The 13322-nt window shown below is 44.6% G+C and overlaps 2 protein-coding genes across 3 annotated transcripts; both read left to right on the top strand.

Moving 5' to 3' along the window:
* The first annotated feature begins 874 nt into the window (after positions 1-874).
* Positions 875-4805, top strand: pcdh8.2 (protocadherin 8, tandem duplication 2). Of its 2 annotated transcripts, none has more exons than XM_040202199.2 (3): positions 875-3544; positions 3646-3847; positions 4134-4805. In XM_040202199.2, exons 1-3 carry the CDS (start codon positions 1109-1111, stop codon positions 4445-4447), a joined length of 2952 nt encoding a protein of 983 aa, XP_040058133.1. In that variant the 5' UTR covers positions 875-1108; the 3' UTR covers positions 4448-4805. The 2 variants fall into 2 exon arrangements, with proteins under 2 accessions (XP_040058133.1, XP_040058134.1); XM_040202200.2 differs by having other exon boundaries at positions 921-3544; positions 3649-3847.
* An 875-nt stretch (positions 4806-5680) lies between these two features.
* Positions 5681-9114, top strand: cnmd (chondromodulin). The gene is made up of 7 exons (XM_040202202.2): positions 5681-5834; positions 5997-6134; positions 6562-6702; positions 6820-6933; positions 7120-7264; positions 7733-7920; positions 8385-9114. Exons 1-7 carry the CDS (start codon positions 5775-5777, stop codon positions 8610-8612), a joined length of 1014 nt encoding a protein of 337 aa, XP_040058136.2. The 5' UTR covers positions 5681-5774; the 3' UTR covers positions 8613-9114.
* Positions 9115-13322: the final 4208 nt, after the last annotated feature.

The following is a 13322-nucleotide window of genomic DNA, read 5'->3' as shown; positions in this document are numbered from 1 at the left end:
ACCATCCAATGTCCATATTTGCTCAACAGTGCTGGATGTGGCTAAAGTGAGTGCAATAAAGTTCATCCCTGTTAAATATGAATGCATTAATGAACCATTTCCTCATGGTGTTGAAACAGGAAATCCCCACCAGTTGAAGCACAGCTTTGTCTTATTGTGCACAGTGCTGTCCACATACGTTTGGCAATATAGTTGAATGAACAAGGTAAAGGTTAGATGCTTTTCACAGTCTTCTCAGTGTTAATCTTAATAATGTTTATGTTATCTGGAATGTGGAACAGTTGGACATCATGCTGTCATTGTGGGGGGTTGTAGACAAACCCAGAAAAGCATGTTGTATTTGCAACTTGTCTCTCCCATATTAGGAAATATGTCTCTTCCATTAGGTGAAATGCAGGATGTGAGGTCTATTGGAAAGACAAACAACGTCTTGATACATTTCTTAGTCAGGCTTTAGAAAGTGGTCCTTTACTGCTTCGGTCGTGTGCGATGATTTTTAAGACCCCACAATGTATTTCAGTATTGCAATATAAAGTGATCGATTAACCATCACTACTCCTTCTGAAGCACTGGATGCTTTTTATTTTCCGATCACCACACATGCATCACGCTCAGGCACAATAAACTAAACATTAAAAGATGAAAAGGGATTTTTTTTTCTAAATAATACCATCACTCGGTGCTGGCTGTGAAAAGACGATAACAAGTGCAGGGACCATCTTTAAGGAAAATGCCACATCGTTCTGCCCTTTTCTTCTATTTTGCAACTTCCTTCAGCGCGCACTCTCAAAAACAGGCTTAGAGCTTCTTCTTCTTTTTTTTCCAACGAGGGGATATTTTTTAATTCCAGAGCAAGGGATTGGTCACACGTTGTCTCATTAGCATGAGGAGCTGTATAAACCCCCTCCACCCGCCACTGCAGAGTTTCGAGCGGTGTTGAAGGCGAAGCAACCAGCGCGTCTGTCTGACTGGCTGCTGCGCGCGAGGAGACGCTGTAACTTTCACTCCGCAGCTCAGCTGATGAAAGTGGGAGCTGGATGGAGAGCTCGCTCCGCAGGTGAACTGGTCCCATCTGTTTTCAGCACGCAATCAGGGGGAACGGATTACTATGAAGAAGATGATGAAGGGAGAATGTATGACTTATTGGCTCCGGTGGATTTTTATATTCTCCATCCATCAGTTCTTATTTGCATCAGTGGCTGAGTGCGAGGGAAACACTATCCGGTACCAGACCAGCGAGGAGGACGCGCCGGGTACAATTATCGGAAACCTCGCCAAGGACATGTCACTGAGTCTGTCTCATTCCTCCAAAACCAATTTCAGGATGATGAAGCAATTCAACGACTCATTCATCAGAGTGAGAGAAAGCAACGGGGAACTCACGGTCGGGGAACGAATTGACAGGGAAAGAATCTGCAGACACACTCCGCTGTGTCTCGTCACCTTTGACGTGGTGCATTTCTCCGACCGCTACAGATTGATTCACGTGCAGGTGGAAATAAAGGACATCAACGACAACTCTCCGGAGTTTCCCAACAAAGAATATGTAGTGGAGATCTCCGAGAACGCAGCAGCGGGGTCCCGCATCCCTTTAGACCCGGCGGCGGACGCCGATGTCGGGTCCAACTACATCCAAAGCTATCAAATATCTGTCAACAGTCATTTCACCATAGATGTGCTCCTGAGAGCGGATGGGGTTAAATATGCGGAATTGGTGCTAATGAAGGAGCTGGACAGAGAGACCCAGTCTTCATACACCGTGGAGCTGGTGGCCACGGACGGAGGGAACCCGTATAGATCGGGTTCAACAAAGATAACTATCAAAGTGACGGACTTTAATGACAACAGCCCCGTTTTTGACCAGAGCAGTTTCTCCGTCAGCCTGCCGGAGGACGCACCGGTCGGCGCGTTCATACTGGACTTGAACGCAGTTGATGCCGACGAGGGCTCGAACGGAGAAGTCGTCTACGGCTTCGGAAAACAGGTTTCTCACGAGATCCGAGAACTTTTCCGAGTGGATAACAAATCGGGCCGCCTGACGCTCAGGAGCGCTCTGGATTTCGAGGACAAGGACACCTACGAGCTGGACGTGCAGGCGACCGACCTGGGTCCCAACCCGACCCCCTCGGTGTGCAAAATCATAATTCACGTCACGGACGTAAACGACAACGTCCCAGAAATCAGCATCACCCCGATGACCTCCATCACCACGGGCGCCGCGCACATCAGCGAGGCGGCGGAGAGGGACAGTCTGGTGGCGCTGATCAGCACCTTGGACAGGGACTCGGGCGTCAACGGCCAGGTCCACTGCACGTTGTACGGCCACGACCATTTCAAACTCCGACAGGCCTACGGAGACAGCTACATGATCGTCACGGCGGCGGCCCTGGACAGGGAGAGGATCAGCGAGTACAACCTGACGGTCATGGCCGAGGACTTTGGATCGCCCGCGCTGAGGAAGATCACGCAGTACACCATCAGACTCAGCGACGAGAACGACAACGCCCCTCACTTCACCAAAGCCGTGTATGAAGTTTCTGTGGCGGAAAACAACGCCCCGGGCGCCTACATCACCACGGTGGAGGCCAGTGACGCTGATCTTGGGAATAACGGCAAAATCGCGTACCGACTGGTGGACAGCGTGATCATGGGGTCCCCAGTGAACACCTTCGTGTCTCTCAACTCAGTGTCCGGCTCGATTTATGCGCTCAGAAGTTTTAATTATGAAATGATGAAAGTGATAGACATACACATCCAAGCCAGTGATGGGGGGTCACCACAGCTGCGTGGCACGGCTGTCATCAGACTAAAAATAGCTGATCAGAATGACAACCAACCATCTATCATAACGCCGTCCCTTTACAAAGGATCTGCTGAGATCTTCCTGCCTAAAGATGCCCCTGCGGGTTATGTGGTAACCCAGATAAAGGCCACAGACGCCGACGAAGGCATGAATGCTCAGCTGTCCTATAAAATCACCGAGGGCGGACACCTGGGTTTCTCTATCAACAAAGACACCGGGAAGGTGCATGTGAGCCGACAGCTGACTTATGATCTCGCAGACAATGTCAAAGTCACCGTCTCAGTCAGTGACAATGGATCCCCGGCACTTACCTCCACTGCCATTATACACTTCAGCTTCATCGAAGGAAGTCTACCCAGTATGCCTTCGTTGGCTCAAAATGGCAGCGAGGGGCTCTTTGAATGGGACATGTCCATAGCCATAATCATTGTCCTGGCAGGGAGCTGCTCCCTCCTCCTGCTGGCTATTATTCTCATCACAACCATTTGCAGCCGCCGGAAAAAAGAGACAAGGGAGGGAGATTACGACGATAAAGAAGACACGCCGAATGTGGAGAACGTGGAAAGTGGTCATGTTGATTCATTGATCGCAAACCACAAAGGGAAAGTTTTTGATGCCCACCCATTTCCAGAGACTACACCATTGGCCAGCAGCAACGCAGCAGAGACGGGCTGTAAGGATGGCAGGCAGACAGCAGTCATCTTTGACTCAAACAGCAGGGTGACGGAAGGTAAATTGAAGGTAAGGCATTCTTTGCTTAGACATATTCAAATGTTTTTATCACATCGACTGCCCTTTTCTGAATCTGAACTAAATCACAATCTGTGTTGAATGTGTTGTAGCAGGGTTACTCAACGCTACCGGGATATGGCAAAGAAACGGTTCGACCAATAACAATATGGAAGGGTAATTCATTCACAACAATCTCAGCACGAGATCCACACATCAGTGGCAAGGACAGCGGGAAAGGAGACAGCGACTTCAATGATAGTGATTCTGACATAAGTGGAGACGCGCACAAAAAAGAGTCGCCGCCAACAAACAGTGAGTCTCAAAATATCATTATTTCAAATATCAATTTGAGAAGAATTGGATGGAAATTCAGAGAAATAAGTCAAATTTGAGGGGGTGATTCCTTCTTGCTTCTTTCAGTGTGGTAAAATGTGCTGCACCAATAGCACCCTGTACCATGAATGTGTTTTCCAATACACTGGACACATTATGATTGATCTTGTACCTGGGATCACCGGGATCTTCCAGCACCAAACATCTTCAACCGCGTGGTTCAGCAAATGTTCTGGTATCCTGACAGGCCTGCTGTTTCCCACAGGTCTCTGGGCATGTACGAGCGAATGCAAAGTGTTGGGACACTCGGACCGATGCTGGAGCCCTTCGGCGACGAGGCCCAACACGAGTATGGCCTGTGGGCCGCATCTGTCCACCTTCAACAAGACTGCTTCACTTCCCCGGAACACCGCGAGGGAGAACTACTATCCAGCTCTCATACCCAAAACCAACGGGCTGCAAAGTGTGTACGAAAAAGTCCAACACCAGGAATTTGATTACATCCTCGTTGGTCCATCGACGCCGGCCAGAATACAGGAGGCGGATGAGATGTCCATTCCAGAGTACACAAACTCCTGAAGATCAGACTTGATTAAAATGGGATCCAGTCTTTATACTGTACAGTACTTTTGTCTTATTTGAATCTATGTTGGATTGTTGCAGTGCTTTTCAGTGTGTCTATTGGCTCATATATGACTGTTCATTGTATCATGTGTAATATGCAAGATTTTGTACATTGATAATATATTTTTCATAATGATTCATTGTAAAGAAGAACTTTTATTATGAATTTTGAAGAGCATGTGTTACTATTTAGACATATGGACATGTAAGGCTGCAATGGGCCTCTCTGCTGTGGAAAACAATCAATATGAAAGGTTACCATGTTTGTGGTAGATTTTGTCCTGCTGTTGCACAAATAAACAGTTAAAAAACAGTTTAAAGTGTGAGATATCGGGGCTTACAGTTCTCAAATGTGATCTCATAGTATAAGTATATTTTAAAAAGCACACTGACTGACCTCAATTAACAGAATGCATTTTATTTGCCAATTTCATATTCTTTAGATTTAGCCAATATCATATTCTTTTCATAACAATGTAGTTACGGCTTCTTTCTCATACAAATACTACATTTCAAATCAAATGCTCCTACAATTACATATTTCTAGAAGGTCAAAGAATCCCCTCACCTTTTGTGATTGCCTTCTGGCTAACCAATTATCCAAATACGTGGTTCAATCTGTTTCCAAGCAACAGCAGCACTGCGTAATTTTAATCTCTTTGTTACTTTGTTTCTCCTTTCTAAGTTATGATAAGGACCCAGTAACCTTGGCCTCAAAAATATCTTTTGCCTACCGTCAATCTAGAAAGCCAAAAATTGACAAAAGTCCTTTCAGCGTGTGTGCTGTGCACACGTCTCAGTGCTCTATTTTAGCTGTTTGTCGTAATATAACAACCAAAGTGGACTCGCTCCTGCATACAGGTTTGATTACATGTAGGGAATCTGCTCATCACAGACTTGTCTGCAGATGAATTGATTGACCTAAGGTGAGTGAATAAATGCAAGGTATAAAGCATCACTGACTAAAGTCAGCAATTATATGTTTCCAAACACTGACTGTCATATCAGTTCACAACGTTTGTACAAACCATTACATCAGCGCCTGTGCACAGAACTGCCTCAAATGTCTGGCTTTAGTTTGGTACCACAGGATGGCCTCCTTGCTTAAGGCCAACTGGACCTGCAGGTAACATTCAGATGAAGAATTTAGCTCAAAGAATTTATATCAACTGTGCGTCATTCACACTCACATATCAAAAAGCCTCTCGGTGGATAACCTGATTCTCCATCGAGAGGCAACAGCATTAGAGGAAGAATTACAAAGGGGATCATAAGAGAGAATATGGAGAAAATCCAAAGTACCACTCATGGATCTGGCTGTTTTGAACACCCCACGCCTCCGGTAAGATGCAGGCTTAAGAAATATTTCGTAGTATTATAATTGACTTCCATGACTTAATTCGAACCTGCGTATTCTGCAAACTGTTGATATCCAGCAATGTTCTCAGATTTCTTGTTTTTGTTTGCACACTTACTCATTTTGCATGTTCGGGACTTTGTTAAGGAACAGAGCAGAACACCCGTCTCTGCTGCGGTCAGTCGCTTCCTGAGATTTGGAGCCATCGCCCTCATCGTCGCTGCAGTGTTGATGTTGTGTGCATCGATGGCCGCTCTCTACCTGTGGAGGGTGAGCAATAAAAACGTAAGTGTCCACTGACGATTACAATCCCCCTAATAGATATTGAAGGCATATGCAAGGCTGCTTTGGGATGCTCCATTAACAATCGTGTTTGTTAGTTCTGACAGTGAAGATGCATCTTTTGTTGTTTCATGGCGTAAATTGTTTCAGTTTCTCTGCTCCATCTTTGACAAAATAAAAGTGTAATGTTTTTGCCTGTGAGGGAGCCATTCCCATTAAGGTCTGCGACAGAAAGTCCTTTGGTGCTCTGCTCATTTCTCACTGTGCTTAAAAAGACACGGGATTTCAGGAAGAGAAGCAACAACCCAAATTCACCGTGCAGACGGATTGCTTTAGAAGAAGGAAGCTTGTTTTTCTGGATCTCATTTTCATTGTTTGGCATAACTCGACTAATCCGTTGATTGCAACGTTCCACCTTGAATGCTGCCAGGTTTATAACGTTCGTTACAGTATGAACATCAACGGGGAGGTGAGGCAGGGCTCCGTGGAAATTGATTCAGACAACAACCTGCAGAGATTTAAAACTGGGAGTGGAGCTGACGAAGCCGTGGAGATCCATGACTTTCAAATTGTGAGTGAGTTTGTCCTTGTCGTCTCCTCCTGCCTTAGTTCAGCTGGGACTTTGTGTGTGCTTAGCAAAGTGGTAAATCTGTGAGTGTAAACATGGCATCTCTGTGATTCGTTGCAGGGAATAACCGGAATCCGCTTCCTTGGAGGAGAAAAGTGCTATATAAAATCCCAAATCAAATCCCATCTTCCACACATGGGAGCCCATAACAAAGAGTCGCAGATGTTTGACATGGTATATATACGCACAATACCGGACAGAGAATTTTGCAAAGTGGAAAAAAAATAAGTGACCTGGTTCAAAGCAAAAATATGCTCATTCATTTTTCTATTTCATGGACATTCATATTATTTGTCATTTAGACTTTGCAAATAGAGAACTATTAAATTGAACTGAATTGAATCTATTTCTTCTTGCCAGACTGATGAAGTCATTCCAGTGAGTTCTGGGGAGCAGTTCCTCGTGTGGGTTTCTGCAGAACAGCCGCTGAAGGACACCAGCTTTCTGAGCAACAAAATCCTGGGTCTTTGCACCAATCTTCCCATCTACTGGCTCTACTCGAAAGGTTGCCTTGGTCTCTTCATTCATGATATTACTAACACTATTGATATTACTAACACAGTATTGCTTCACTCTATGCCACACGGTCTGCATAACTGGCCCGCTTTACAGAGCATGTTCCATTCATTTTCTAGTGCTATTGTACATTCTTTCATAGTTTATTCAAGGTTGTGATTGACCTGCTTATCTGCTGACACACTTGTAAAATGCACAGGCTTGTCTGAGAAGTTGGTGAAACACTTGAAACATCCTGAACATACTCTACATTTAGAGTACACCAAAAAAGGCTCCGTTCCTGTATTAAAAAAGAATGATCGTGAAATATGCAAGACTGCTTGAAATCACTGCTGCTAATTCAATTATTCAGGACATCGGAGACGGCCCCAGCTATGTAGGATTGAGCTCTGAGGACATTTACTGCGTCTTGTGGATGTTGACCCAAAACTCTTGCCTCTTGTGGCGGCTGTAACAGATGGGGAGAGGAGAAAGAGAGACACACAGCGAGCCAAACGGCAGTTTAACATGGAGAAGACAGAGACAGCTGCCGAGGAGAGGAGCCCGGTGAGTCACACGGAGGACGACACCTCCAGAGTGGGGGAAGAAGAGGAGGGGGCCCACTCTGCTGCGGGGTCAGCATACAATCCCGAAAACCCTTATCATGTAAGTTCCAACTTTGTCAACAACACTGTTTATGATCAACAAGGCTCCAGAAGAGCTGGTGCATTTTTGATTAACTCACAAGAGGCCTTTGCTGAGCCCTAAAGCAACCCTTAGAGCAACATTGGGAAGTGAAGTTTCTCTGATTTGTCAACACTTTCTCAGATGACTTCATAACACCCTGCGTTAAATGCCCAACTTATTTGTTCAAAAATAGAAGAATAAAATGTACTTACCTCTGCCGTCTCTAATGTACGGCCGCAGCTGTTAAGTAGGTGTCCCATCGCAGGTCATTGGTGTAACAGTTGCAGTTGTTGACACTGAGTTTTTGACTGAATTAAAATGACAGTATTAAAATGCCTAAAATAACTGTAGCCGTTTGGGAAGATAAAAAGTTTTTGAAAGAATTTGAATCGCAATTGGGTGCAGGTAAAAAAAAAAAGTCAACGTTGCTTCCAAATCTGCAGCGCGGCGGAGGACCCGGAGAGGAAGGAGCCATGACCTTTGACACCATGTTAGACCACCAAGGAATCTGCTGCTCAGAGTGCCAACGCAGCTACACCCACTGTCAGAGGATATGCGACCCTCTGCGTGGACACTGGCCCTGGCCGTACAACTACAGGGGATGCCAGGTGGCCTGCAGAGTAATTATGCCCTGTCGTTGGTGGGTGGCACGCATCTTAGGCTTGGTGTAAGAAAACACGTAACACTTGGGAGGGAGCATGTCTTTTCTCTTCTTCATTTTTAAAGGCCGACAAGGTCTCCAGACTTTCAGCTTCTTTACAGTTATGGATGAAAATGTTCAGTTTTAATCCAAATGATACCTGAAAAACTATGCCTGTTAGAATGAGCTACATATCACGATGATTAGTATGAGTAGGCCTATCTATATAATTATTTTTTTTCATGGCTTTATGTTAAACTTCCATCCAGGCAAAATATTTGTCATAGAAACAGGTGCTTTTCCTCTGTAGGCTGCGTCTTTCATTTTGGTAAAACCGGATGGAACTGGAACACACCACATTCCTGTTAGCAGCAACGGATTCACAAATGAGCTCCTCCATATTTGCATCATGTAATAGCAAAGCTTAATGCGCTGTACTATGTTTAATGAAAGGTATGGGACTGAATCCAAAGGCTCAGCAGATCATGTACCTTTTCTGACTGAGTAGGCTCCAATAAATTTTAATTACAGTATATGCTGGCTTTGATGTAGATGCTTTTTATGCCACATCTTGTTTCCATGGTTCCACTGGGTGCTTTTCTGATAAAACTGAAGTGACAGCAACGGTTGCCATAACTTCAATTCACAGCTCAGAATCAGTTTGAGGGCAATGCAATTTGTGCCCACTGACATCTGCATTGATGTGAACTAATGTGAAATGAGTGTCATGGCAATGATGGAAAATATTTTCATAAAAGTGACATTTTTATGAAATAAATAAATCCATAATTTCTTCTATGAAAAGAAAAGTGTGTGGATGCTAAGCTACCAAATAACATGATCACAGAGTCTTTCCTTTGGGGCGCTTGTGGTGTAGGCTATTCTGAATACCTCAAAATCAAAAGAAATCTGATTACGATCTTTAAAGCCATATGCCAACTTTCTAAATAATTGAAAGGAGCCATGTTGCGATCAAGATGATTTCACAGAGGGTGATCCAGGCACATCAAATTACAACAGATGTGAAATTGCACCATATCGGCCACTAAAGCTCCGATGAAACTCTGAAGCTGTGTGAGGAAACAACACAAAGAGATCCTTGTCTCTCTGCTTGGAGATCGCTCCTGGTTTTATGGGGGTAGAGGTGCTTATCACATCTGCAGTGCTGATAAGACGGCCTCTGTGCTTCCGTAGGCAATATAATATTAATCCCTCTCCCACGTCTGCAGATGCACTTAAAGGAAGGTGACAAGCATGACATATCCAGGACCTCCTGATGGCTCGTGCTCCGGAGTGCAGCCGCTGAAAGAACCCCCAAGTACCCTCAAGTGATGTAAATTTGCAGGGGGAGTCCAATTTCCATCACAGTACTGTCACTGCCATGGTCATTAAACTAAATCATCCTGCTGTGTGTCACACAGCTCCCATTTTAAAGTCCCCTCAATAATGGAGTTATACTTGGACGGAAGATTGCGGCACAACAGTGAATGTGTGACCTGACAGCAGCTGGAGGAGTCCCCTGCACATTATGTCCTTCTTTAGAAATCACAGGCAGACAATGTATAAGGACATAGGAGACACCTTGAGGTTATTCATTTTAATTGAAAGAGATTTTTTATACCTGCACCAGCGGTGTTTCAAAAGGACTATAGACAATCTCTATAGCTGGGAACTGCATGTGGAATTCAAACATGACTTGTTATGTGCCTTTTGCTGTCAGCGGTTTCCTTGAGTTTCACACAGAATTTGTTGATACAGCAGCACAAGACAAAGAGCTCTGAGTCTAAGCTAGACAAAAGGAGAAGAAAAACACAAAGCAAAGAGAAGAAGAAGAAAAAAAAACATCACCACAAGCAACAACTCAAAATGGCATTTAAACTGAGAAAAAAAATACATAGCTCAGAACAACAGCGGATTTGCTATCCTGAGGCCCTGTTTTAAAAAAAGAAAACGTGTTTCCTTTTGCCATTGCTCTCCTAAGAAGAGAATTGTCCCCCATAGAGTAGAAAAGACGAATGTGTTGGAGAGCAGCTTCAGCGTTTGAGACAGTGGTGCCTTTTTGTTTGTCTCCCCCTCTGGAGCCAGGCTTACCCTGGGAGCCCTGCAGGCCAGGGAACAAACAGAGCTCTGTGAGCACTGACCCGCTGTGCCCAGTAGCCAGACTGTAAGCCTCCATTCCTGTGCTAATAGGAAACCGCAGAAGGAGAGTGTGCTGCGGCAGAGGGGGGGGGGGGTCTTTCTCACATCCACCTGTGCTTTCATCATTGCCCATCAAAACAGTAATAGTCAGGCAGGGCTCTTTGGTACTCTGGTGACCAGTGAATCAAAAGTGTTTTTTTTTTTACCAACAACCTCTTGGCATGGACGCTCGGCACAATGCATCTGGGAAACCAAAGCTTGTGATTTACATCGTGGCGCGGATTCGTGCTAATCAAGCCCATGCACTCACTAGAGCTGCCTATAAATAAGTCAATAGCCTGTCAGAAATTTGCCCGTTGTTGCCCAAGAGGCATAAAGAAGTGAGAATAGAAGTGTGAAGTGAACCACTCTAGTAAACGTGTCCTACATTTGATTGCGTGTTTTCCATTACATCCAGACATGAATGAAATAAACAGTAGTGACAGTCCATTTTGCACCTAAACAAGAACACAGAAACCCTTTTAGGCTAGCTCATTATGTTTTGCTGCAAGAAACCACTGCAATACGTTTATGGATGCTGGCGTCGTGAAGAACCTGTAACCTGCCGTTTTGCACTGGCAATAACAACCCAGCCACCAAACAGTTTCCTCTTTTTTTTAAGGGAATGGCCAGAAATAACATGGCTGGACTAAAGTGGTGTGGGTTGCGCGCGTGTGTGTGTGTGTGCGTGTGTGTGTGAGATTGAGGTTGGGGGTATTGGTATGCTGGTACAAGGCTTAAATGCTTTTTAATCCCATGGTTGAGTGACCACTTTCAGCTCTGCCCAGTAGTCTGACTCTCTGAAGTTTCATTGCCATTGGCTAGTGTTCCTAACCCCTCTCTCTCTCTCTCTCTCTCTCTCTCACACACCCTGCTGTTTGGTATGCAAGCCCCTAATGGCCATTAATTAAATGCCTGCTGGTATAGTAAGGACGTCTGTCTTCCTTATTTAACTGATTAGATCTTGTAAATATTGTCTAAAGCTACCTGCATTTGGTGAATGATATTTCTATAACAACAGCAGTTATCACAGGTGACTTGGTTCATCTGCACACAATACAGGGGGAGTTTTTTTGTGTATTGCACTCGGTTGCATGTTGTCATCGTTACACTCAAACAGAAAACCTGTAGTGTGGAGATGGTCTAATTTGGACACGGTGCTTGTGTTTGTGCCTTTGTTCTCTACGGACAGTAAGTGGAGGCACCACAGCTGAGAGTTCTGCAACGCAGATGGAGTAGGACAGTTTTATAACCAGCAACGCAAACTATACTTCCTCAACCACGTCATTTTCTCTTAACCCGATAGTGGAATCTAGTTTGAAAAAAACAAACACGCCATGCCGGATGGGATCATTATTAAAGATGTTCTCTATCAAACTATGGCATTTGTCAAAGTCACCGTAGGATGTGCCCAGGAACGTACACGTCCTCTGGTGGGGTGCTTAAAAAGAGCTATACATAGCTCAAAGCAGAATCAAATCAAGACTTCACATCTACAAACCGTGGAGGAAAAAAAGCTGCTGCACAAAGCAATGTCAAGAGGCTTTCCACATGAAAGCAGAAGTCGTCCAAAGAGTTGTGGGAGGAACTGACAAAGTTTATGAGAATAAAGTAAATGTGTTTTTAATCTTCAGCAGCACATGCAACAATGAGGGAGCCTGGGCCCCACGATATGCCACCCCGGGGGCAGGCTCTATACTTAAGGCTTACAACAGCCTCATTATCTCCCTCAACTCACATCAGATCCTAGCAGCAGTTTGTCACAGGCAGGCTCCTCTCTGCCAGTAGGCATCAGACCAATCCTCCTGCAACACTACTGTACATAATTGCCATATGGACAGCATTTTGAGCCATACTGAAGACGAAAAAGCCCTGCAGGCAGATTCCCCAGATAACTAAATGAATATTTTATCTCATTTCCATCTAATTTGCACCACATTATTATACAGAACAGAAAATTTTAATTAATTGATAGAACAGATCAAACACAGGTTTACACTTTGATTTTCGGGAGCTGTTATTTGGATAATTTGCATGACTTTTTTTTCTCCCATGCCAAGCTTTTTTAATCTCAGCATCTCTATATAGAAACAATATAATGCAAAAATACTGCAAATGAATAACTGTCAGAGCACACAAAACGCTTGTCTTGGTTGTGTGAGCAGTTCCAGTCCTCCAAGTCCAAGTCCTCTTACCTGCTACGCCACTGACTAATTAATTTCACACTGTTTAATTAAATCCACAGTCTGGGGAGTCTGGGCAGCATCGTGGGGAGTCCTATCTGAACCTCTCGCGAACAGAGATTACTGAAGACGGCCTCCGACACCCGCTCTCTCGCTGATGTTGACACTGACGTCACCCTTCTCTGGATACCAGAGCTCGATTGTGTCAGCGTCATTTGTGAGTTTTTACTGCTGAGGACATGATAACACTGCAGCGTTTGTTAATCATCTGTTGGCATTTACATTGACTGGGGAGAATGGAGCATTTGACAGCATTTGACACACAATTAGTATCTGACAGAAGCTTCGGATGAAGTGTGCTGTTGCACATCAATCTTGGA

Source organism: Gasterosteus aculeatus, chromosome 16 (assembly GCF_964276395.1).
Source record: "Gasterosteus aculeatus chromosome 16, fGasAcu3.hap1.1, whole genome shotgun sequence".
NCBI lineage: Eukaryota > Metazoa > Chordata > Actinopteri > Perciformes > Gasterosteidae > Gasterosteus > Gasterosteus aculeatus.
The sequence above is the reverse complement of the archived record's forward strand: the minus strand, read 5'-3'. Positions and strand labels throughout refer to the sequence as shown.